This window comes from Callorhinus ursinus, unplaced genomic scaffold (assembly GCF_003265705.2).
Source record: "Callorhinus ursinus isolate GAN/ISIS: 27379988/994484 unplaced genomic scaffold, GSC_fseal_2.0 scaffold29, whole genome shotgun sequence".
NCBI classification, from domain to species: Eukaryota; Metazoa; Chordata; class Mammalia; order Carnivora; family Otariidae; genus Callorhinus; species Callorhinus ursinus.
Window position 1 is genome coordinate 1,213,996 of NW_027397091.1, and position 26,814 is coordinate 1,240,809.

A 26,814-nucleotide genomic window follows, 5' to 3' on the forward strand; every position below is an offset into this window, starting at 1 on the left:
ACCAAGTGAAAATATCTTTCAAAACCCAAGGGGTGGGACTTCTGAAATGGCTGTGAAGATCCTCTCCCCAGAAAACAGTGATGAAACTGGTCTAATTGTTAAGACAACTATTTAAGGACTCTGGTAATGGACCAAAGTTGTACAATAAAACTGAGAAGCATTTATTTGAGAAATTCTACTGAAGCTTGGTGAGAACTGTGGAAATCTGGTGTTTCAGCCAGGGGCTATTCACTTGACCTCCCCTCTAGTCCCCTCCCCTCTGGAACTAGAGCCTCTTACATAGGAGAGGGGCTGACTTTGAGGCAAAGCACAGAAAATTCTATAGGCAGGGATGTAAAAAAAAAAAAGACAGCAATCATAGTAGCAAACGTTCAGGGAATGCCAACATACTGACTAGCCAGAGATGTCAGAGCTAGCTGGTCCGACTAGCCAGAATGCAACAGGAAAGTCAGGAGACTGAGACAACAGATGTCAATCATTATACAGCAGGAAGGCTGTGATTTAAGGCGTCTTCCTGGTGCCATCCATGTGCACCAGGAGACATGTACAAAAATACTCAGGACTGTCTGCAATAGCAAAAAAAATTATAAACCCCAAATGTCTATCAACAGTCCGAAGAATAAATAGCACATTTCCATACAAAGGAATCCCATGGAGCCATGAAAGTGAATCAACTATATGGCTATTCAAAACAATCTGGATGAATCTTAGGAAAAGAATAGTGAGCAAAAAAAGCAAGTCCCAGAAGAACACACAGTGTGATTATATTTGTGTTACATTCAAAACCAAGACATTGTTCAGGGATATAGGCGTATGTGGTAAAACTCTAAAGCGGGCTCCTGAGGATTAGGGACTGGGCAGCCTGCCTGACCAAGGTCAGCAGGGTGGGGAAGAGAAGGGCACATGAAGGACATAAATGAATAGGAACCTGCATAGCAAGAAGTCCTGTGATAGCAGAAGCCACTAACTGGGGAAGAAAAAGGTTCTGGTGCTGGAAACATTTCAAAGTAAAGAAGTACTATTCTTATCTATATGTAGTTCGAAGGGCCAACCCTGGACTGAGAATCAGAAGACCTGGACTAACCTTCAGACCTACTGTGAACTTGCATTATAACCTTAGGCAAGTTTTCACCTATGGGGCTCGGGATAGGAAGCTCAATTAAGATAATGCATGCTGAAGAGCTTTTTAGATGCCTTTAGGGAGTGGGAACGGATGAGTTTCAAGGTCATCATAGTCTCAAGTAGAGATAGATTTACCAAGACACTAATGACGCTTAAACTTCAGAACCCCTCACCTGCCCAAGCCCCCTTCCAAAGCCCTCAGAAGACTCCTAACCGTTTTATGTTATTTTTCCTTGAAAGAACCTTAAGTGGTATAAACTTCAAGCCCCACTTGATCTAAGCTCCAAAGTGGCAGAAAGCTTAACAGACAGCCAGAGGAGATTCCTGTTTAAATTCTCTGTTCCTATTTAATCCTCCTGCCTCAGAAAACCACCTCCTAATTCAAACTGCATTTCCTTCAGAAACTAAGAGTGTGCTCTCAAAAGAGTATGACAAATAGGGCTCCAGAAATCCCCGGCTTTGCCCTTTGTGTGTAGACCTCAGGATACAATGAGTCTTGCTGGATAACTCAATACAGTGTAAGATTACTTTTCTAACAAGGCCCTTTGCTAAAAAGGTGCAAACTAGTTTTGGCTAATATCCTTGCTAAATATTATGATTGGCTCAACTAACTACCTGTGTGTTGCCTCTACCTCCTGCTTCTGAAACACTATGCAATCTTGCCCCAAGGCTAGTAGCACTGTCTCAACTGGCTGCCTTCCACAGGTTCCTGCCTCCAGTCTTCCGGATGTGCCAGAGCTGGAGAAGCATAAATGCAGGCAGGGGCTGTGGCACAGGGACGATACCAGATGCTATTACTTACTACCCGGCATTTTGTGGAGCCCCAAACCTCCTTGTGCTTTGTCTCCTCCATGAAGGGAGGAGCAGAAGCTGAACCAGTGATCTGAGAATAGGGAGAGGAATCTGCGACTGGACGGAGTATTTTGAAGAACAAATTATCCAGGAAGGGGATTTGCTCAGTAGAGGCTGAGAAATTTGTGGAGTAAGTCACAACTCTTCTTCCACAAGATGGCTGTATCAGCCAGGGGAAGAAGAGGACTCCTAAGAAAATGTTATTTTGAGGAAACCAAAAAGGAGCACAGAATGAATCTCCACGAAATCCATGCAAAACCAACAAGGTTTTTGAGAATCTTCGGTCAGCAGAAATATACTGAAAGGGACAGAGAGAGAATATGAAATCAAAGGCGACTATTGAACCCCCAAATGCTATCGGCAAGAAGCAGGCTGATAAAACTCACCTACAAAGTGCTACCTTTGTGAAAAAGGAAGGATGACCGAGGTGTAGCCACAAGTTTAGAGGGAAAACTAAGAGTTTAGAGGGTGAAACCAAGAGCCCAGGTGGCAGAGATAAGAGCCATGGTGGACTATTCCCAGGCCTTGAAACCTAATCCAAACCCTGGAGTTTGCCCAGCTGGATTTCAAAGCTACTTCAGGCTGATGACTTTTTTTTTTTTTTTTAAGATTTTATTTATTTATTTATTTATTTGACAGAGAGAGACACAGCGAGAGAAGGAACACAAGCAGGGGGAGTGGGAGAGGGAGAAGCAGGCTTCCCACTGAGCAGGGAGCCTGATGCGGGGCTCGATCCCAGGACCCTGGGATCATGACCTGAGCCAAAGGCAAACGCTTAACGACTGAGCAACCGAGGCACCCCTGATGACTCCTTTTTATTTTCCACCCCCCACCCCGCCCTTTCTGAAGATGAATGTCTATATTATTCTATGTCAGGGCCACCCTGGGTGTTGGGAGAGAGGGGCAGGTGACTTGTCTCATTAGTTTCATGGGGCCACACCTAGAGAAGACTTCTGTTCAGGAGTTGTACTTCATGGATTAAAAGCCAGAGCCTTATCTACATCTGATTTAGATGAACTTGACGATGAGATTTTGGATTTTTGAGCTAGTGAGATCTGGGACTTTGAACTGTTACCATAATGAGATGGGGCTCTTGGGAAGGGGTGATTGTATTTTGCATGTGGGAGGGACACAAATGGGAGGCCAGAGGGTAGACCGTGGTGGGCAGAAATTCAAGATGGCTCCCATGATTTTCATCTTCTGACGTTACTCCTGTGCTCATGTAATGTTATATGGCAAAAGGAACATTATTTGAGTGGGCTTCCTCTAATCACAAGCAGTTCTTTATAAGCAGAGTTTTCTCTGGCTGGTATAGAAAAGGAATTTAGACAGATCCAAAGGGTAAGAGAGATTCAACAACACAAAGGAGGTTTCACTGCTGAGATGGGGGAGGGCTGTCACAGGGCAGGGACCTCTGGGAGAAGGAGCTAAGCATGGTCCTGGCTGACAGCTAGGAATAAGATGGGGACCTCAGTCCTACAATCCGAAGGAACTGAATTCTGCTGATAATCTAAATGAGCTTGGGAGTGAATTCTTCCCCAGAGTCTCCAGATAAGAGCCTAGTCTGACTGACACCTTAACTTCAGAGAACCTACCATGAATCCAGCCAAGTCTACCTAGACTTCTGACCTACAGAACCGTGAAATAGTAAATGTGTGTTTTAAGCTACTAAATTTGTGGTAATTTGTTTTACAGCAATAGAAAATGAATCCAGACTTGTTTAGGTCCACAAATTCTATTTCTGGATACGCTGACGCTCCAGCCTATTCTGAGAACAAGGCGACAAGAAGAGGACCAGACTGTGGTTCTGGGGCCATCCCTTCCTAGCACAAGTTTCTTCATCTGCGAAATGGGTGGATAAAAGGAGGAAAGCCATAAGAAAACACTTCTACACCAACAAGTCTTTTCAAATATCAGATGCATTACTAATCACAACACCCATGCCAATACCTGCAAAGAGGGACCCAGACAGAGTCAAGAATAGAAAAGTAATAGCCAGGGGCGCCTGGGTGGCTCAGATGTTTAAGCGTCTGCCTTCGGCTCAGGTCCTGATCCTGGGGTCCTGGGATCGAGCCCCGCATCGGGCTCCTGGCTCAGCAGGGAGCCTGCTTCTCCCTCTCCCTCTGTCTTGCTCCCTGCTCATGCTCTCTCTCTCTGTATCTCTGTGTCTCAAATGAATAAATAAAATCTTAAAAAAAAAAAAAAGAAAAAGAAAAGTAATAGCTGGCTCACCTTCCTCAGGCCAAGAATGTGGATTGCTGGAATAAAGATATGCTCCTTCTCCTCCTGTTAGAAAAGTACCCAGGAAACAGGCATCCCCCTTTAAAAACAATCACAAAGAGCAGACAATTTATAGCATAAATTTTCACAGAATCAAAAGTCCTGCCCGTTTGTCTGTCTACAAAAGCTCCTTAGTTAGCCTCACACAGACCCAACTTCTTTCATGCCTTTGGCATTGCCTAGCTCTTTGTCATGTTACAGGCATTTTTAACTTGTAAGGTCCTCTCCGAGTCCAGGCACCAAAGCCTGCTATGCTTGTTCATCTTGCAGTGGATTTCTAGCAACTGGAGGCAGCTCTCCTTGGCCTAAAGCCTTGACCTCTCAGTTCTATACGTCTAGGCCAATCTGAGATCTGCTTTTAATAGTACTGGGAGATTAAAAAAACACATCAAAAGGCCAGAGTGGCAGAACAAATCCTTCTGTGTGCCCCATTAAATGGTTATTTCTAAAGCTCTGCTGGGAGGGGAAGAATGCAAACAGGAATTGAGACAAAGAGAAACATATTCTTCAGATTAGCCCTAAAATGAAATATTCTAGTTATCTTCATAAACTGTTTACGTTTCATTTTGATATAATGTTAACACTGAGGATAAGAAGGCTGCTTACCTTCACTGCTTGCTGGGTTTTCTCAGACAATTTTACTTCATTATCTTCTACCTGTGTCCAAAAGGAATACAAGTGTTCAGTTTCCTACTTCAAGGGCAAAACTCTCCTAGGTCTCGCCCATGTTCAACATTTCCAGGAGACTGGGCAGTCCCTCCACCAAATCCTGTGTTCTGAGGCCCTGATGGCTGGCAGAGCCGGGCTGGCTACTGGTCATCAAGGCTCAGAGCCCAAGGCCCTGGTGGGCTCTCTCTCTCCCTGGGACCTGAGGTCCAGCTAAATGAGCCTACAAGATGTGGAAATCATGTATTAGTCTCCACTTACATTTCACTTCAGAGAAAAGCAACTATTTGTAAGGATAAAGGGAAGAGAACATATTAATGTGTTCTCATTTATATGTATTCATGTTAGAGGATGATTCTTGCTCTTCTCTATTCACATCAGAAATATAGAAACAGGGGCGCCTGGGTGGCTCAGTCGTTAAGCGTCTGCCTTACATCTCCCGGGGTCCTGGGATTGAGCCCTACATTGGGCTCCCTGCTCTGCAGGAAGCCTGCTTCTTCCTCTCCCACTCCCCCTGCTCGTGTTCCCTCTCTCGCTATGTCTCTCTCTGTCAAATAAATAAAATCTTAAAAAAAATTATAGAAACAGAATATAAAGATTTTAAAATAGGTACTTAGACCACTATTAGACTCATTGCTATCATACTTTGTGTCCCAAGGCATGAGAGTTTTAGACCAACTCCCACAGATGAAGATGGAACCCTTCTACGTGTAGAAAGACTCTGCTGTAAAAACTCAGCAGCAACCATTCTGACCAGAGAAGGGAGCCACGTGATCTACTCCTTTGGACAGGTTGGTCAATTTCTAAGCCTTAGTGTCCTCATCTGTAAAATGAAGGTTTAATTTCTTCCTTTCATAATTTAACAGGGACCCAAATCACTTAGTTCATTTCTTTTGGCACTTTCCCAAGTTTAGGAGAGAGTTAAAAGAAACTAGATTCATTTGTATAAAGAAAAAGAGCTGAGATAAAAACTTCCATTCCTGAACAGTAGCTAGTTTAGGTCCTGACATCCCACCAGGGACCCAATGAGGCTCTTCCTCAAATGATCTTCCCGGTTTCTTCACATTTACGTCCACTTACACCGGATGAATGACACTAACCAGCCAGGAGCAGAATCTGGGTATGGCGGCTGTCAGGACTATGAAGCTGGTTTCTGTGGTAACAGTGCCATCTGCAGGAAGACCACAGACATGCCAGTTACTGCCCACTACCCGAGCCCACCTTGTAGGCCCCCAAACTAACACCCCTCCCTTTCTCAGGAGAGATGGCTCCTCTTAGTAGTATACAAAATCTTGTGCCCTCAGAAATTGAAAACTTCCTCATCTGGGAACAGGGAGATTAGTGAGGGGAGGGAGGAAGGTTTCCCCATGTGATTAACTCTATTAATATTTTTTACAACAATTAGAAACACACATTTAAATGGAGAGTCCTGGGAATTAGTCCTTTTTATCTATATTTTTAATTTTTATCAAGGTAGTACAAGGGTGAAAAAAAGGATCTAATTATTATTTCAAATTGCTTCTTCCTGACTACCAGTGAGGCTGTACATATTCTCATATACATATGTGTGTGTGTGTGAAGATGTTATAATTAATAACATGTTATATATAATTATAATATACAATGTAGAATTATTATATATTGATTTATGTATACATAAGAACTATGAAACTATATCTATAACTTATTTTGCCAAAACAAACAAAAACTCAAGTTTTGCTTTCTAAAGACCTTATAAACACTTACCCTTTTCTTTAACCAAGATCTGAGACGTCAAAAAGGATTCTGAGAAGACCACAGACCCTAAGCACCCCCTTCCTCCCAGTAAGTCAGGAATGTCATATACAGTCATACAAGCCTGTATCAAATGAGAAAACAGAGTTAGGCCAGTTGTCAGTCTTAAACTTTTAGGGAGAGACCCTTAAGAAACAGACCACAAAATACTGCTCTAAGGCACATTTTAAAAGAATACTCCAGAGTTTCTAAGGAAAACTCAAGTTATTCTGAACTACATCTCAGGACCAGGGAGAGGACTTCAGCATCACTCACGCTTCCCTGCAACTGCTTCTGCATCAGAGATAAACTTGGGCCACAGGAGTATTTTTATGTTTCTATAAACATAAAATTTGAGGGATCAAATTGCTTATCTTTCCTAAGATAAAAGCCTTCCTTCTTAATTGTGATGAGGCCCTGGCCTCTCAGAGTTGGAGGTGTTTCTTCCAGGCTTTTGTACACTCATACACTCTTTGCATCCTGGCACATCCACATGCTCACCAACTCCTTCTCTGGTTTGGGCTCAAGTTCTGAACAAGTCTGGGAAGGTGGTAATTCATTCACTACACGTCTTCATGGATATTTCTGAATACATGTCAATACCTACAAATGCTTCTTTCAGTACCAAGAAAATTAAAAGAAAACTATTTAAGCTTTTATGGCAAGACAAATAAAAAGAGAGGCTTCAGTAGGCTGGAAAAAAAAACTGGAGCAACACAGAAAGAGCTCCCGAATGGCTGATAAACAAGCCCTAATTTATGTTAAAACTAATGAAAACAGAACAATTTTGGGGGAAAATCTAGCTGAAGAAACGCAGAAAATGGTATAAGCCAGAGCCAGGGTCTGGAATGACTGAAGATCTGGTGAGGGACATGGGATGAGTAGCACAGTGAGCCTTCTCAGGTCCTGTCTCCTCCTGGCCTGATGTTGCTGAATGGCCAGGTACACAGTTTCTGAAACAGAGCCCATTTTCATACATTGTTATCCTAGGCTGGGACCCCTGTTCTAGGCTCAGGACAGAGACAAAAGACATAGGGCTCTTGAAGAAACTGCTAGATTCCCAAATAAAAAAGGAAGGCAGAAGAGTTGAGAAAAAAAGACAGTTAAAGCCAAAGCAGTTAATTTCTCATGTTGTCATGAAAAAAGGATGTACAGAAGTCACAGGTAGGCTTTTATATTTTAGCTAACTTTCTGATTAAGCCTGACAACTGTGAGTTTTGTTTTTTTTTCTTTTCTAAATCTGCTTCAAAGAATTTTTTTTTTTTTTTTAGATTTATTTATTTATTTGACAGAGAGAGACACAGTGAGAGAGGGAACATAAGCAGGGGCAGAGGGAGAGGGAGAAGCAGGCTTCCCACAGAGCAGGGAACCCGATGAGGGGCTCGATCCCAGGACCCTGGGATCATGACCTGAGCCGAAGGTAGACGCTTAACGACTGAGCCACCCAGGCGCCCCTGCTTCAAAGAATTTTTAACATGTGAAGACACAAAACCTTCCTGGGTTGCATGGTCTCTCTTAATTGACAATGGGAACCCTGCTTTGGTTTCCAGATCAAACAGGAAGACAATCCAGTGGGTTATACCCAATACTTTACTTTTATACTAGGCTTCTAATATTGAGGAAGAGGAGAGAGAAAATTAAAAGGCAGAACTTCATCTCTACTTGGAAAGGAGGACAGGATTTGGACAGAAAACAACAACTTTCTCTCTCTTCTTTCCTATTTCATTAGTGGCTGCTGAATGCATACTTAACACAATAGTGTGATTCCACTGGACTCCTGATCACCTTCTATTGTGCAAAGGACCTTCCAGAGCACTGCAGAGGAATCTAAATAGAGAAATCAGGGCTTACAGTCTGGCAAGGAGATAAAGTACCACCTAATATCAGAAAGCACCTCCTAGGATCTTGATGATGTCATAATAAAGTCTCTTAGTTCTAAATGAGCATCAACACAAAATGCTGACAGATACAGGGAGCAGACACATTATAAAAAGAGAAATTACTCACAACCTTAAAAAGTTACTCTTGTTGTACTACTCTATAGATGAGATAACACTCTTGCTTTTCCATTGGTGATGGCGGTGGGCATGCATTTGCACTGAGTTATCCACAACTACACACCAAGTTCCTGGTGACCAAAAGCTCACTGGAATTAAGGCTCAGGCAGTAGCCACAGAACAGACTCAAGGTGTAATCTGTGCCCACATATACTGCAACCAGCATCTTGGCTGGGTAGCTACCATCCTTTCATGCATTGCTTGCCAATCTTCTGCACATCAGGATGCACTGGGCTAAATGGAGAACTTGGCTTGTGACCGGGAGCAACTGGTCTAGAAACTTTGCTCCCTCAGGCCATGTCAGCCAGCCCACCTCGGGACCAATATTTCTGCATCTCTAAACCATGCCCCTGTCCCATCAGGGTGCCTCCAGCAAATGGGGTGGAAAGTTCTGCCCTGACTACCCACTTCACTGGAGACTTAGGCCCCCAGTTTTTTAATTTATTTTCACAGACCCCTGTTAAGGGCATCAACTCAGGCCCTGGAACACAGAGAATCCACTGAAAACTCATCAGTCTGTGTTGAGGCAGGCTTGTCCTTAGCTCACATTTCCACATGAGGGCAGAGCGTCTCAGTCACTTGCAGGAAGCCTTCCTAACCTTAGGAAGAAGTGTCTCTCCCAACCCCCAGATAAGACTCTGTTCCCTGGGAAGCTGAGGCACAGGATATGATGTGGGCCTGGTATAGCTGCCTTGGCACCCTCAAAATCATAGGCTCACCACAGCTGCAGCTGACACCCTCCTGAGAAGAGACCAGTTAGTTTCCTCAGGGACAGATTGCCCAAGACTCCCACCTACTCCGGTCTCAGCCCTTGCAGATGTCCCTCCATAGGCCACCCCCTGCTAGCTGACTTGTAACAACAGCTCTGCTTACTGTCTTCACGAAGTATAAGCTATCTTCATTGTCCAGAGGCACAATCCTGGAAGAGGAAGAGACAGGAGAAACACATATTACATTTACAATGCTCTCTTTTCTCAACTTGGCAGCAACCCACAGACCCAGATTTCTTTCAGGGCTTGTCAAAGCACTGGGTTACATGCATGCAGATTTAGTACACAGGCCACTGGAAGGAATTAGGTCCGCCCTTTACTCCCATGCCTCAGTCTTTCAGTGGGAAGCACTCAGGGTATAGGGTCTCAGCTGAGTATAGCCAGTCCCAGGCCCAATCCTGGCATGATGCCATTCCCAGGTGTAGAACTCTAAGAAGACCAACTACATCAGCATTTACAAGATAGCCTATCTTCTCTTTTTCTTCCTAAAACTTGCCCCAAATGAGCATGCATGACAAACACACACTTACCTTCCCTGATTATTCACAGCATGGATATGAAAAGCCATCTTGGAGCTGCAGACCCAAAACAAAATAAAAAGTCAGTCTGTTCTCGCTAACCATACCGTTGGCCACCCCCCAGACACCTGCTGCTGCACTGCACCTGTGCTGGGCCCTCATGGCACATTTGCCAAGTGCGGGGCCAGCGTCTGACTCCAGTCACAGCTCTGCCTCTGTGCAGATTCTCAGGGCTGGCTTGTCTTGGACACAGCAGGAGAGAACCATGTGCCAGAACTGTTGTCCACTGCAGACTGGGAAGACCCTGTACTGGCCCACAGCCCCCTGCCCCACAGCTGGGACATATTGTCCCGATCCTCCTTTTCTTTACTACCCTTGGGTCAAGCTGCCATCCCCGCTCAGAGCCTAGGCAGAGGCCAAGTCTTGTGTTCCTCTCAGGAGATGATTTGCTAATCTGATGTAGTGTGAGGGTACTCAGTGAAGTGACCTTGTGGAGAGAAGGGAGGGGGGCTCCAGATGGGAGAGCTGGCCCTGGGAGATGCTCCTCCCATTGCCTGGTATTCTTTTCTTGTTCCTTCCTCCAGCTAGGGAGGTATGCCCAGGCCTAAAAGGCTTTGGGATGGAAAGGTGGCCTGCCCTGGAAAGGCTGAGCGGCCTACACAAAGCTCTGGAAGAAAGGAGGAAGAAAGGAGGAAAGGGACATGCCCGCCATGTCCATGGTGACACAGAAGACCCCCATGTGACAGCAGCTAACATTTACATGCTTAGTCACTCTGCATGGTGGGAAGACAAGAAAACAGATGTACAGAGAGCTCCTTGTCTTGCCCAAAGTCACACAGCTGGAAAGCAAAGGAGCTTTCTCAAACTCAGGTCTGCCAGGAACAGATAGTCCAGGCCACAGGAAGGCCTTAAGGAATCAAATTTCTTCTATCCCTCTCCTCTCATGGCCAGAGCTACAAGATCCACAAGACCCAGAGGAAAGAGGCCTGAAGCCTTGCACCAAAAAGATCTGGCTCTTTCCTCTGCTCCTGGAGCTGCAGCAATAGAATTCTTGTTAGATCAACTGACTGACTTACCTTTGTCAATGCTCTTTCTTACTACCCAGGGCTGTAGATGTAAGAGAACATGGGGCAAGGAGCTGAGGCACCACAGGGCACATCCCGTAGTGTTCTAAAAAAAATTCCTCAAAAAAGTGCACTAGTGGTCCTCATACAGGACAGGTGAAGGGTTAGGTGGACTGGGTTCATGAAAGTTTAGCTATGGACACAGACTACATAGAAAGCCCCTGGGATGTGCCCAATGTAGTATGATGGTTGGACTGCCAGCAAGTCCGATTCCCAGAGCGTCTAGCCCCTGAGACAAGGCCAGGCTCAGGGTGTCTATTACCTGAGAGGCATCGGAGGCCCGGGGCCAGGCTCTCCTAAGCAGGGACTGTCTCTTTGTGGCCAGGGACCCTGACCCTAACAAACTTCACCCCTCCTGTCCCCGCTTCACCTTTCTAACCTCCAAACCTGGGTCCTTCAGGTCTCTGATGTTTCTACCATTGATCTGCCTCCCATTCTGGCATCAGGAAATGTGTCTGACTCTTTCTCTTACAGTTCCTCCATCTTTGGCTACTTGTCCTCTCAAAGCCCTGATCATGAATGTTTCTCTTTCAGACATTCCCTTATTTTATTGGAAAATTTCTCAGAGGAAAGATGGAATATCAAATACAAGACAGAAAAGGGTCTTTATAAAAAAAATAATAATAATTCCTTATAGAAAATAGCAGCCGTTGCTTACCGTAGGGCTGCCTTAAACTGCATCAACTCAAAGGAATCTAACCCAGATCCCAGGGTCTGCTCAGCTACCTCCTTTGCCTGTAAAAGCAATGACAAAACAGAGACAATTAGCTTTCACAGCAGGAGAGAGTACATATCACTGATAGGAAGCACTCTTCTAACATTTGGCCAGGAGAACACTGTGCCCCTCCCCCCTACACAACTGCTTTGTATACATCAATAGATCAAAGTGAAAACATTGTGTTAAGGGAAACAGGTGCCTGCTTTCTTTGGGCTGGGTTCACAGGAAACACTTCATTCAGGCAGGTGGGCATTGGAACCTGATCTGCCGGGAACTGTAACCAGCCAGGACGATGCCATTGTGAGGTCTGGAAAAGGGTTTCCTCCCCTCTCCCTTGGCCCTGGGGGAGGGACTACTGCCCTTGGAGTTTCTGTCAGATGCTAAGAATATTAGAATACCTACGTTTACAAAAGATCAGTTAAAAAAGAAAAGTGTGGGAACTGATATCGTATAAGCCTTCAGCTAAAGGGCTGAGAAATCCCAAGTTGTACCCGGGATTCAAGTTCAGTGAGGAGGGGAGATGGCCGGGAGCTGGTGACTACGGCTACAGTCTCTCTGGTATCTACATCATACACAACCTTTCCAATGTCAAATGGCTTCTTTCAGGAAAGGTCCTATTGGCATTGGGAGGCATCAAGCTGACTCTTCTCCTCTCCTTACTGGGTCAGATATAGGAATCCAACTCAGCAGGGCAGGTTAACCGCAAAACAGCAAGGAAGAGAACGGTCAGAGAACGAGAACACATGTGCTTGTCTAGGACAGGCAAGTCAGTTTTTCTCATTTTTAGTTGTTTTTTTTTAAACATTATAGGAAATCATACTATGTAGCTCAAGACAAACTTACCTAACTTTATTAAATTCACATAGAAAAATCTATATTTTTCTTTATTTTTTAACTTTAAAAAAGCTAGTAAAATAAATAAATAAATAAAAACTAAAAAAAAAAAAAGCTAGTAAGTAAAACAGTATGCTACAGAATGATTTTTAACACAACCGGACATCTACAAAGAAGTGCTGATTAGCGGTCATTCCTAGGACAAGGGCAGTTCAGTCACAGGCAGCAGAAGCTCAGCACTCTCCAGGCACATCTTTGTCTGGTGTCAGCTCCACTGAGGCCCAAGCTCGCACAAAACTGACTACTACCAGGTGTCCAAAGCCAAAACAGACGGATAGGACGGTTTACACTGAAATTACTACTAAGGAAAGAGAAACGTGGTGTTTAAATTACCTTTGTTAGACTGGAAGTTTTAGCATAACATGCAATGCCAGCCAAAACAGCCTGTATAACAGCAGCGTACACCTGGGACAAGAGCCTACTTTAGAACAAAAGATAGGGGTTAACTATAGCATCACAAGATTTCAACAAAAGCTGCACGCACATAAATGACATTCCCTAAGCAACTGATTTTTAAAAAAGAATGAGAAAAGTGCAAAAATGGAACTCACTGATTTCTAAACCTTTTATAAAGATTTATTTATTATTTCAAAGAGAGAGAAAGTGTGTGCGTTCATGGAAGAGTGTGGGGAGGGGCAAAGGGAGAGAGACAGAGAGAATCTCAAGCAGACTCCCTGCTGGGCATGGAGCCTGACTCAGGGCTTGATCCCAGGACGCTGAGATCATCACCTGAGCCGAAACCAAGAGATGGATGCTTAACCAACTGAGCCATCCAGGCACTGCTGATTTCTAAATCTTTTAAAAGCCATGTGCCCCACGTGATTTATACTTTGCTCCTTCTTTTTTTAAGTTTTGTAGAGCTTTTTTAAAAAATATATTTATTCGTTTTAGAGAGAGAGAGAGAGAGAATATGAGTAGGGGGAGGGGCAGAAGGAGAGGGAGAGAGAGAATCTCTGCGTTGAGCGCAGAGCCTAATGTGGGACTTGATCTAATGACCCTGAGATCATGACCTGAGCTGAAACCAAGAGTGAGACTCTTAACCAACTGTGCCACCCAGGTGTCCCTATACTTTGCTCTTATAAAACCATCATAAGAAAAGCCAGCTCTGCTCAGAAGACCAACCCTCCCTGTTTGTGATCCAACAGAAGAGAACTCTGCAGGCTACCTAGCCCCTCTATGTCAGGAGCCTGAATCCCTTCAGTGTCTTGGTACAGACTTTCTGCTTTTTCGGGATCAACCACACCACACCTTCATGTCGTCTCCTCCCAGGCTTACTAAGGGCAGGCTGCTACTGGAACCTCAGGGTGGGAGACCTCAGGAGCAAAAGAGATTACCTCGGAGGAGAAGAGAGCTCCACTTAAATTTAAATTACCAGCTGCACACCACTTTCCAAGCAGCTTACCTGAACTAGAGAATAGAGTGTGTTTCTGAGGGCAAATATTCCCTTCCTAAAGCTCCCTGCTCCTTGCTCACCAATCCTGCCCTTTCTCTTAGACTTCTCACTTCCCAAAGTGATTATAAGAAGGTTTCTTTCTTCGCCAGACTGGGACTGTTATGAAGGGTGCCTAGAAAATCCAAAATCCAAGACTGGTTCCCCTTAAGCAGAAATTTTCAATCTCAGCATTTTGGGCCAGAAAATTCTTTGTCATGGAGTCTGTCCTGTGCACTACAGGATGTTCAGCAACACCCCTGGCCTCTAACCATTAGATGCCAATGGTACCCCCAGCTGGGATAACAAAAATGTCTCCAGACATTGTCAAAGGTCCCTGGGGGTGGGGCTGGAGGAAGAACTGTCCTTGGTTGAGAATCACTACTTTAGGGGAGAGAGATCTGGGATCTTATCAGGATAATTATAGAGAGAAGGGGTTCATCCACAAGGCCCTGAAAGGCAGGGAAGGTGCCTAGCAAGAAACTAATAAAGACTGGCCTAAGAATATGTCTATTTTTATGCCTCAGAATCTTGTAACAAGTAAAGGAAGGTGACTGGAGTTGGAAAGCAGGAAGGAATCCAGAAATGATCTGGTCTAACTTTCTCATCTTACAGGGGAAGCAAGTAGGGCCTCTAGAGGTGGAATAAACTATCCAAGGCACAGAAAATGAATGGCAGGCTTGACTTCAGGTCTGCTGTCAGCCTGGTGCTTTTCTACTGTGCCAAGTCACACTGCCAATTCCTTTAATTTCCTCCTTGGCTCCCGCAGCACACCTCTACATTTTAGGTAAGAGATTTGAGTTGGGTAGAAGAAAAAAAGATAGAAAAAGTATACATAACAAAATGACAGCTCCAAGGATCAACATATCCTGAAGACTGTTGACCAGGCCACAACAGAGGGGTAGGTCTTGGTAGGAAGGGGCCTGGCAGGGACACTGACAATGAGCATGGCCACTTCCGGGTAAGACCAGAATCCTCCACACCTTGACACCAACACCAAACACATATAAAGATGTCCCTCCTCCTTTCCCCACCCAGCTTGACTCAGACATCACTCAGTGCCAACAATGTTTTGGCCTCCTCACTGCTTGGCCTTCTCCTATACAACCCCTCAGACATGAGCTGAGTGCAAAGCTGCCTGGCTATGGACTTGTTAAGTGGCCTGAATAGGAGGCGCGAGACTCATGCCTGGATGGCGCTACTGTTGCCCTCACTAGGACGCCTTCGGGCCCGAGCTCCACCAGCTCTGTGATTCGGCAGGTCTCTGGGTGGAGGCCCAAGCACTGGTCAATACTAGTCCCTGAAGCCGGGCACCAGTGAATGTGGATTAGGAGAAATGCCTAAGGGTCCAGAATGAAGATCCAGGCTGAGCACAGCTGGCACAGAAGTACCAGCAGGGACAGGGGTGCCTTCGGCTCAGGTCATGATCTCGGGGTCATGAGATCGAGCCCCCTTCTGGGCTCCATGCTGGGTGTAGAGCCTGCTTAAGATTCTCTCTCTCCCTCTCCCTCTGCCCCTCCCCACACCACTCACGTGTGTGCACCCTTGCTCTCTCTTAAAAAAAAAAAAAGAAGTACCAGCAGGTACAAAGCAGGACTATATACACCCATACTCATATGAGAATGTGGTTGACTTGTTAAAGGGCAGAAAACCCACACACTAAAAAACTGCATACACATTAATTACAGCCATACAAAACCTAAATGTATAATTTTTAAAAACCCAGAAAGATACATAGAACTTGGAATTCTAGCCTCCAGAATTGTTAAGAAAATAAATTTCTGCTGTTTAAGTGACCCAATCTGTGATATTTTGTTATTGTAGCCCAAGCGGACTAACATAAACATTAATGAGTTTATTTCTTATCTCTGGTTCCCTGTTATATGTGGGGGAGTGAAGTCAACACTAGGACCTTTTTAAAGTTGCAAAGCCTGAGTTCAGATCCTAGCTCTATTCCCTAAGCCTAAGAATCAAATCCAGAGGAAACACTGCTCAGACCAGAAGGAGTTTCCCACAGATTCTCCCAATGTGTTTCAGGATGTTTTATTTTTGGGAAAGCCCCTGATAAAAAAAATGTATTATGTAGAAGACATAGTAAGAAGAATCACACCATTAAAATGGATGGGTTTGCAGGCAGGAAGTCTCTTGAGTTCTGGAAAGAAGAGCACATGGCAAAGCTGGCAGGACTCCAAGCTTTGAGACAGGGGCTAGGAAACCATGGCTCTGCTCATCGCTTCACCCAAATGTCCTACCCACTGCTGCTCTCAGAGGAGTTAGATGGGACAGCCACGATTTGAGTAACTCAACTTTGAGAAAGAAAATATAAAATAGAAATGAAGACTTACATTTGTTCAGTTTTCTTGGGCAGCTTATTCTCATCACCTGTGAAAGAGGACCATGAATTAAGTGTGACAAGGTCACAGGTCATGCAAACACTTTGCAAGGAGGCTAGAATTTCTTAATTCGAAGATGTCAAGAACTACATTTTTTTTTCTTTTGGGTTAAATACAGTACAATCACAACAGCTTTTCCCAGTATCCTCCTAGACCTTCACTCCTGACAGTGATTTTGACAACCCACTCAGCATCACCTCTAAACACCAGAGAAGACATGGGGAATCTTAGGCTCTGGAATGTTTTTGCCTTTATTTTTAATTTTTTAAATTTATGACGTATAATTAAGTAGGCTCAGTTCTGACTCTTTTATCATCTCCTTAATTAGCTGACCCTTAATTATCATGCTTCTTTCAGAGTTTCCCGGCTTATACAGCAACACCCAGGTGAAAACCTGGTTTCTGCGGTACTCTGCTCTGTGGACCAGTGCTGAGATCCTCATTCATTCTAGAGGTTCTTCTCTAGGTCTCCTTGATTATCTGCAACTTCTGATTACCCTAGCAAGAAGGGCACCCCAGTGGGCCTAACCTTTCTGGATGGCCCTGCAGCATGGAGCACTTGCTCCTGGGAATGTTCCCAGTTCACAGGTACCCTTCGACCATGGCCCTGCTTCAACAGAACAGCAGGCGCCTGGCTGACTCATCCAAACTCTCACTGTAGCCCATATCTCCTGCTATCCCCAACTGGGACTTACTCATCTTTGCCTTCCCTCTAACACTGAGCACACGGTCTCACACATGGTTAGACTATATACATGTTGAGCTGATAATTACTCCTCCTGAAATATATTCTTTGAGAAATGTGTTAGGTGCATCAACTCTCCATCTGGAATCAGAGAGGGAGTGGGAGGCCTTTAGAAAGTGGGTATCATGAGCTTCTGAGGAAAGCAGTAAATTGTGAGTCCATTTCTAGTTCATGGGAGAAATTATTCATTAGGGAAGCTGATGAGATGACAAGAGACAGGGACTTACCCAAGTAAGGAACGTGAGTAGCCCCAAAAAAGTATGTTCTTGAACAAGCAAGGGGTCCCTTTGGTGAGACGCACTGTACTACCTAGATGTCAGAAAAAAAAGTAAAAAAGAAGCAGGGATTTAGGTGTGTACTGCTGAAAAACGAAAATTATATAGTTAATGGAAATCAATTTTATCTCACCAACAGCTATTTATTATTTTTTAAAGGCACAGGGAAAAAGATCACCTTTAATTGTTTTTCCAGAAGTATTTTGTGTTGTCTGTGGTTTTTTTTAAAGATTTTATTTATTTATTTGAGAGAGAAAGTGAGAGAGAGAGAGAGAGAGAGCACAGTAGGGGGAAAGGCAGGCAGAGGGAGAGGAAGAAGCAGGTTTCTAGCAGAGCCACCCAGGTGCCCCTTACGTTGTGTTTTTAACTTTGGCTATTTTGTGAGGTTGCTCCTGGGTCAGTGCATGATGTTAACGAATTCACAACTTATAAGGGAAAGAGGAAATGTGCTTGGGTTTTGATTGTCATTAATAGTCCAGAACTTTCACAGTGAGGACCTTGCCCGACGTGACAGAGAGATGTGTGGGGGCAGCTATAAATTCAGGAAAGGAGGGTGTGCCCCAGGTCTCCACCTTCATTTGTATTTCATCTCTGTACATAGGCCTTGGAGAAGAGACTTAAAAATTCTTATTCTTCGGGGCGCCTGGGTGGCTCAGTTAGTTAAACAGCTGCCTTCGGCTCAGGTCATGATCTTAGGGTCCTGGGATTGAGCCCCACATCAGGCTCCCTGTTCAGTTGGGGAGTCTGCTTCTCCCTCTCCCTCTGCCTCTCTCCCCGTTTGTGCTCTCTCACTTGTGCGCTCTCTCTTTCAAATAAATAAATAAAGTCTTTAAAAAAGATAAAATAAAAATTCTTCTTCTTCCCTGTTTAGTTACTGCTGGGCAAGAACAGGAGTTCAGATCCCCCAGTCTGTCTCCGCTGATGCCACCATGGCTTGGGAGAGTGACAGACACTATGGGCAGGGGGCAGCCTTGTTATGGCTGAGTGGTGGTGAAAGTCCTGACTCCACTAGACTCCCATTATACCACCCCAAGGAAGAATACCTCGTTACTGCTGGGTAAGGGTGGACGTCCAGGCTCCCCTGTATTTTCCATCGATACTGCAGGGGGAAGGAAGGTTCACTGGGGCCCAGTGGGGATGAAAGTCATGGCTCCCCAGTGGGCCTTCTCTAACATTAATCTTAACAGGGGTCAGGGTAAGGCAACGGCAAAGGCAAGGCAGACCCTAGGCTCTTCACTCAGCCCTTATTGGTAGGGGTGGATGGAGAGGCAGTTTTTTTCTGAGGGGTTTGGCTGGAGTAGAACAGCTGTTGTCTAAAAGTTTTCTGCCTTGCTAGGCTGTCCCCTTCCTAGTCCTTCTGCCAGAGACAGCAGGCTTTTCATATCTCTGCCTATTGGCATTTCTGCATTGTCAGCTCTTCCAGTATCCGGTCTGGGATATACAGGCAAAAAGGAACCCCAGAAAACTCACAGCCATTGTGTCCCTCTGGTCCTAAGCTCGTCAGCCAGCCTGCCTTCTTCTACCTTCCAGAGTCTTCCCATGTTTGTTTTACATATAATGTCCAGGGTTTTTAGTTGTACTCAGTAGAAGGAATTGGAAAAAGTATGTCTACTCCATCTTCCCAGAAGCAGAAATCAGTTTTAACATATATAGTCAACACATATGATTATACAAAGAACCCCATGTCATTTGACATTTCCTGTGTATTCCCAGGGTGCTCTGGGGGTTAAAATGAGGCCTTTACAGGGTAGTAATATCCTGACAGCATATCCATCCATTCAAGTAGCCTTATATTCCTGGCCAGCTTAGAGTCAGAGAAATTTAGTCCATGAGAGATTCAGTCCAGACAGATTTAGGTCTCATGTTCTCTAATCAAAACTAACAAATAGTACCTACCTCCCCAGCTTTCCTGATTGTCAGGAACATTTTGAAAATACTTAAACTTCCACAGACTTTTACAATCACTAGAGTCTCATATTTCAGTCTAATGTTTCCTTTAAAAGAATGTTTACCACCAAATGCAAAAGTCTTCTCCCTGGCACCCTCAATAAAAGAACAGTGATCCTCAAAGTTTATGTCCTGAAATGTAACAGTGAAGACGTATCAAACCTAGTAGGCTTGGAATGAGTCTATTTGCAAGCTAATTTAAAATTCTTACTCTACTGACCATATTACTTATTACAAATTGAAGAGTTTGGTTTGAGAAAATATTTTTTAAGCTTTTTCCTTCAAATATTTAAAAATTAACTATGATATTTTCAAATTACACCTAGTACTTATATAAAAATAGTCCGTTTGCAATCACTTCTTTCACTCCAAAACAACTCAAGTTCAAGATTAAATCAATGCACAAACTAGAAAGGTTCCCCTTATCCTCCCCTCCTCCCTCTTTAATAAAACCAATTAAGCACCAGGTATCAAGCCACTCACCATGTGTTTGGCAAAGCTCCCATTGGGACCAGTGCTGCGTACCAGATGCCCTTCAGAAGGGAAGTTAAAGTTGCCAGCGTTCAGATTTTCTCGTGTGGAGTGATTACCAAAGAGAACGAATGGCTGCCTATTAGGGCTGGAGTGGCAAACCAAAAATGTGATTAGAAAAGAGAGTCCTATCTAGGGCAACTTCCCAGTGAGTGGGCTCCTTGGGGTTTTCAGAGAGAGTTTTCGGTCCTGCTTAGGGTTTTCAGTCCTGCAGTCTGAGCAGAGTGGTCAATCCAGTCCCCCTAATACTCCTTGCTTGCTGCGAAGTTATGCCAGATGTCTCTGACTCCTCCTACTGACCCACAGGGGTCATTTAGGGACATAACTAAATTCAAGCCAGGTTTATATTTTCAGCTTGTTCTACTTCTTAAGGAGAAACTTCCGTAGGTCTGCTGTCCATGATACAGAGATGGAGCAAGTTTCCAGTTTCATACAACAGCATTTTAATAGAAATAGAAATTTTAAAGGATGACGGTTGTGATACTCAGACTACAGGCAGACAATAGAGGCATTAACCATTCTGGACTAGCTTTTAGGATGGGAGGAGGACAACAGGGTTGCAAATATCTCACTACCACACTCACCTGCCCTGCATGCATCTCTTTCTTTTGTCTCCTCTCTTGGTTAGACTTGTCTGTTTATTTTAGTTTTTTGCTGTCACTTTCTGCTCACTTCTCAGCCCACTTCAGTTGACCCCTCAGTCATTTCACTCTAATTACTCTTGCAAAAGTCACCAAGTGACTTTCACATAGCAAATAACAAATCCAATAGATAGGCTTCAACCTGCCCTTCCTTGGTCTTTCAGAAGCACCTGACACCCTCTCCCTGCAAGAGCTGTTGCATCTCAGTTTCCCCTGTCAGCCATTCTCTTCTTCCATCTGCCTCTGAATATTCCTAGGGTTTTACTTTCAGCTGTCTGCCTCTCCTCTCCTCTTTCATGATCTACCCCTGTTCCCCTTCCAGTTCTTGCAGTAAATAAACGACATCATCATCCATCCAGGGACTGAGCCAGACCTGAGACGCCTCCTTAGGCCTCCTTGACTTCTCCTGCCCCTTACCTTTTAAATCCAATCAACCACCCAAGTATCACTTCTATTTGTCTATTTTCTTCAATCCACATGGTCGCAAGCCTCATCCATGTTGCCATCATTGCTTTCCCAGACGACTGCAATGCTTCCTCACTGTGACCCTGCTTCCACTCCTGCTCTCCTAGAATCTATTCTCCACGGTTCAGAGAGGACAACCTTTCATACATGGAAAGCCTTTAATGCCTTTATGTTATTTTCAGAAGGACTGAATTCTTTCACATGGCCAAAGACTTGCATGGTCTGGCTGGCGAACTTCTTTGGCTCCATGGAAGGCCACCCTCCCCCAACTTTTATATTCCACCAAACCCATCTTCTTTTATGTTCCTTATGCTCTCACCTCAGGATGCTTTTCTCCCTTAATCATCTTTTTTTTTTTTTTTAAGAATTTATTTTTAAGTAATCTCTACATCCAGTATGGGTTTGAACCCAAAACCCTAAGATCAAGAATTGCACATTTCACTGACTGAGCCAACCAGGCGCTCATCTTATTATCTTTACTCATCATTCAGATCTCCCCTCAGAAAAGACCAGGCTCTCCAGCTATGGTCTTCACAATGCCTTGTTCTTTTCTCCTTCATGGCACCAGAGTTTGTAACTCTGTTATTTTGTGAGGTTGCTTGATTAATGTCTTATTTCTCTACCACACTATACACTCCACAAGGGCAGAGACCATGACTGTTGTTTATTTATTTATTTAAAGTAATCTCTATGCCCAACATGGGGCTCAAACTATGACCCTGAGATCAAGAGTCAAATACTCTACTGACTGAGCCAGCTGGGCACCCCCGTGACTGGTTTTTTGATCATGTATCGCTTGCTTAGTATGTCATATGTTCTCAACAAATAGTACCTAAAGGATATTTTTAAAAGATAGCTTCTGCTATGGACTGAATGTTTGTGTCCCCACAGAATTCATGTTAAAATCCTAACCCCCAAAGTGATGGTATTGGAGGCAGGGCCTTTGGGATGTGATTAAGTCATTAGGGCAGATCCCACATGAATGAGATTATAAAAAAGGCTCTTATAAAAGAGGCTCCTGAGAGATCCCTTGCCCTTTCTGCTAGGTAAGGTTATAGTGAAATGACTGCTATCCAAGAGGAAGTGGACCCTCATCAGACATTGGATGGGATAGTGCCATGATCTTGGACTTCCTAGCCTCCAGAACTTTGGGAAATAAATGTTTTTTGTTTATAAGCCACCCAGTTTATGGTATTTTTGTCACAGGAGGTAAAACAGATTAAGACAGTTCCCTTTACCCCTACCCTTTCCTTAAATTGCCCTTAGTGTGTGTCATGTGGAAAATTCTTTACATTTCTTGTATTATTCTTAAAAATACCTCCTTAAGGTTCAGGCAAACAGGGGTTCTTAAAAGTAAACATGACTCTGATTTTTCTTCTGAAGCTTAATTCAAGGTAAATGACCGTAAGTGCCAGCCCTGGCAATTTGTCTCACTTCAAACTCAATTGGAATTAGGGAAGAAAAGAGAGGAAAGAACTACTCTTATCCATCCATCAGGGGAACCATCCCCAGCGGGGGCCCTCCCGATTACCATGACAAGAGAGGTGCTAAAGGAAACACCTCAAGAAAACAAATGCAGCAACCCTGATGCTCCCTGTCTTCCTGGGGCTGGACTTTTAATGCCTGAGCCCTTTGACTCCCCACAAGATGCTGTTGACCCCTGCCTAGCCCTTGGACATTCTGCTTCCTAGTTTTCCTGGGGGTAGGGATGTACTATAAAATTCTTTAGATTTCAGCAAGGTACAATGTTTTAAAAGCTAGTTTACTATAAAACTGTATTTTAAAAAAATATATGTATAGGGGTGCGTGGGTGGCTCAATCGATTAAGCATCTGCCTTTGGCTCAGGCCATGCTCTCAGGGCCCTGGGATCAAACCCCGCATCACAATGGGCCCCGCATCGGGCTCCCTGCTCAGTGGGAACACTGCTTCTCACTCTCCCTCTGCCTCTATCCACCACTTGTGTGCTGTCACTCTCTCTCAAGTAAATAAATAAAATCTTTAAAAAAAAAATGTATGTATATAAATACAAAAGCAGTAAATGGACAATTTTTCAGGGTATGAATTTCTTAGCCTGTGATGACTAAGTCAATTTATATTTTCCTGACTCTACCTTCTGGACTTAGATGCTCCCTCACAACCACCCCCCTCATCAATCCCATTTTCTCTATTACCATTCACCTTTCTTCCCCAAGAAACTTACCTGTTTTCAGTTATATGGCTGGAGATCATTCCATGACTGAAGTAACTTCTGAATGGCTAAAAAAGAAGCCAATATTGTATAAATTAAGATCATAATTTTATGAAACAATCACAAAAACCCCTCATATATGTACATATGTGCATATGTAGGTGTTGTGTATGTGTGTGTGTGAGAGAGAGAAGTTTATAGATTATTGTAAGAACATGGAAGGATATATGTGGTATAAAGCAACATGAATTTTGGGGACAGGTAGCAAACAAAAAATAGCAAAAGAAAGACAAAGGCTGCAAAAGAAAAAGGAAGGTAAAGAAAAGAAATTCTTGTTAAGTTTTATAATTTTTAATTATTGAAAGAAAACTGGACCAATCATCATCTATGGTCCAAGTTACTAATCATATAGGAATTTTTCCCTTCTATTAAAAATTTGTTTTTCTACATTTCTAATAAAGGAATATATATTAATTCTAACATACTGATTTCTTTTTATAGTTATTTACTTATTTAAAATTTTATTTATTTATTTGAGAGAGCGAGAGAGAGCACACACAAGAGCAGGGGGAGGGGCAATGGGAGAGAGAGAAGCGGACTCACTGCTGAGCAGGGAGCCCAATGTGGGGCTTGATCCCAGGACCCTGAAATGATGACCTGAACCGAAGGCAGCCACTCAACCAAATGAACCACCCAGTCACCCCCTAACATACTAATTTAAAATCAGCATTGAGAAAGAATCCACAGAACTTATAAGTACACCGAAAGAAGTTTACCAGGAAACCACAGAAGTACTTCTCTGCCTTGGTATACAGTACTAGGCTACATACTAACCTAAAATTGATATGCAGGGGCTATGTCAAAAGGGTTCAAAATTCCAAAAGGCAATTTTAGTACATCTAAATAACATCTATTGTTCTCCCCCCACCCTGATTATATAATACATGCTTATTTTAGAATTTAATAAAAGCCGTCTACAATCTCTAATAACTGTTAACATTCTGGTATATTTTCTTCCTATTTTTTTTCTATGGTACATCCATAGTATATGATTGTACCAAAGCCTATTAAATAGTCCTCTATTCTTAGAAATTGCTACTAACTCTTACATACTGTAATAAACAACTTTTCATAAATTTTATTTGTAGCTCTAATTATTTCCTTAAAGCAGATCTGGAAATGAAATTACAGGGTAAAAAGGCAGAATTATATTGCTAAACTGATTTTCAAAGAAGTTTTAACTGGGACACCTGGGTGGCTCAGATGGTTAAGCATCTGCCTTCAGCTCTGGTCATGATCCCAGGGTCCTGGGATTAAGTCCTATATTGGGCTCCTTGCTCAGGAGGGAGCCTGCTTCTCCCTCTGCTTGTGCACTCTCTCTGACAAATAAATAAAATCTTTAAAAAAAAGTTTTATCAATATACACTTCCACTTATGATACATGAGTGTGCCTATCTCAGGGTATCCTCATATACACTGTCAATTAAATATCCATTTAGAAATATATTTGCCAAGTTGATAAGTGAAAAATGGTATCTCGTGGGGTGCCTGGGTGGTTCAGTCATCAAGCGTCTGCCTTCGGCTCAGGTCGTGATCCCAGGGTCCTCGGATTGAGCCCTACATCGGGCTCCCTGCTCGGCGGGAAGCCTGCTTCTCCTTTTCCCACTCCCCCTGCTGTGTTCCCTCTCTCTCTCTCTCTCTGTCAAATAAATAAATAAAATCTATAAAAAAAAGAAAGAAAAGTGGTATCTCATTGCTGTTTTATTATACATTCCTTTGATTTCTAATGAAGTAGAGTATTTCAGATATATTCAATGGCCATCTGGATTTCCCTTTGGTAATTAACTGTTTACTTACATCCTCTGGATGTTCATCAGTTGGAGTTTTGGTGTTCACAGATCTTACTCCACACAATGGAGTACTATGAATCATTAACAAAGGATGAGGAAAATCTCAATGAACTGACTTGGAGAAAGTTCGAGGATTTTTTTTTTTTAAGATTTTATTTATTTATTTGACAGAGAGAGACACAGTGAGAGAGGGAACACAAGCAGGGGGAGTGGGAGAGGGAGAAGCAGGCTTCCCATGGAGCAGGGAGCCTGATGCAGGGCTTAATCCCAGGACCCCAGGATCATGACCTGAGCCAAAGGCAGACACTCAATCACTGAGCCACCCAGGCACCCCTCGAGGATATATTCTTGTTGAGGGAAAAAAGCAAAGTGGAAGTGACTCATGTATCTTGCCCTTCAATGAAAGAAACAAGAGAAAATACACATATGTCTGCTTATTTGTGCAAAAGAAAAAAAGATAAATCAGAAATGAAAAGATTTGTTACCTATTATTAGTGGAGTAAGTGGAAAATGGTGAAGAAAGGGAGGGAATGAGAAGGGGGTGGTAGGAATGAAGGAGTGACATACAGTTCACAGAATATACCGTTTCGAGTATCTTTCACTCTTGGAACCACAGTAATGAGAGAAGAAAAAAGAATCCAGAAAACTGAAAAGGGCATCAGTGAGATGTGGAACTACTTCAAGTGGCTTGATAACAGAGGTAATTACAATCTCTGAGAAAAGGGTGGACAAAAAAAATATCTGAACAAATAATGGCCAAAAACTTTCCAAACTTGATGAAAACTATAAATCCGCAGATCCAAGAAGCTTAACAAAAGCCAAGCACAAGAAATATGAAGAAAATACTCAAAACCAGTAATAAAAGAGAAAATCTTAAAAGCTGCTAGGGGGAAAAAAAAAGACTAGCTACATACAGAGGAACAAAGATAAAGAATAAATATTAAGATGAACATTAAAGATAAAGAGGAGATGGGGCACCTGGGTGACTCAGTTGTTAAGCATCTGCCTTTGGCTCGGGTCATCCTGGGGTCCTGGGACCAAGTCCCGCATCAGGCTCCCTGCCCCATGGGAAACCTGCTTCTCCCTCTCCCACTCCCCCTGCTTGTGTTCCCTCTCTCACTGTCTCTCTCTCTGTCAAATAAATAAATAAAATCTTAAAAAAAAAAAAAAAAGATAGAGAGGAGAACCCTCACAAACAATGCAAGGGAGAAGACAGTGGAAGAGCATCTTCCAGGTACTGAAAGGAAAAAACTGTCAACCAAGAATTCTATACATGGCAAAAATGTCTTTCAAAAATGAAGGTGAAATAAATATATTTTTTCAGACATATGAAAGCTGGAAGAACTCATCATCAGAAGATTTGCACCATGAAGAATATTAATGGACACTCTTCAGGGAGATGGAAATCATACTAAATGGAAATCTGGATCTACACAAAGGAATGAAGAGCATCGAGAACAGTAACTACATGAGTAAATACATAAAATTTTCAAAATTAAATTATTTTAAAAAAGGATTAAAAAGGATTAAAACAAGATTAAAAAGAGAATTAAAAAAGGAAATTGACTACTCAAAC

The 26,814-nt window shown here is 43.3% G+C and overlaps 1 protein-coding gene across 4 annotated transcripts in view; it reads right to left on the reverse strand.

Moving 5' to 3' along the window:
• DNAAF9 (dynein axonemal assembly factor 9) overlaps positions 1-26,814 on the reverse strand; it is a 129,922-nt gene that overhangs the window by 59,171 nt on the left and 43,937 nt on the right. For 3 of the 4 annotated variants that reach the window (XM_073878312.1, XM_025876579.2, XM_073878313.1), the window contains 12 exons: positions 23,401-23,456; positions 20,046-20,181; positions 17,568-17,649; positions 16,549-16,585; positions 13,108-13,195; positions 11,821-11,897; positions 10,051-10,095; positions 9,624-9,669; positions 6,667-6,778; positions 6,021-6,091; positions 4,861-4,911; positions 4,207-4,294 (listed from right to left, as the gene is read on the reverse strand). In XM_073878312.1, coding sequence (XP_073734413.1) covers positions 4,207-4,294; positions 4,861-4,911; positions 6,021-6,091; positions 6,667-6,778; positions 9,624-9,669; positions 10,051-10,095; positions 11,821-11,897; positions 13,108-13,195; positions 16,549-16,585; positions 17,568-17,649; positions 20,046-20,181; positions 23,401-23,456 — 889 coding nt within the window. The remainder of the gene's footprint in view (positions 1-4,206; positions 4,295-4,860; positions 4,912-6,020; positions 6,092-6,666; positions 6,779-9,623; positions 9,670-10,050; positions 10,096-11,820; positions 11,898-13,107; positions 13,196-16,548; positions 16,586-17,567; positions 17,650-20,045; positions 20,182-23,400; positions 23,457-26,814) is intronic. The other variant, XM_073878311.1, reaches the window with a different exon arrangement.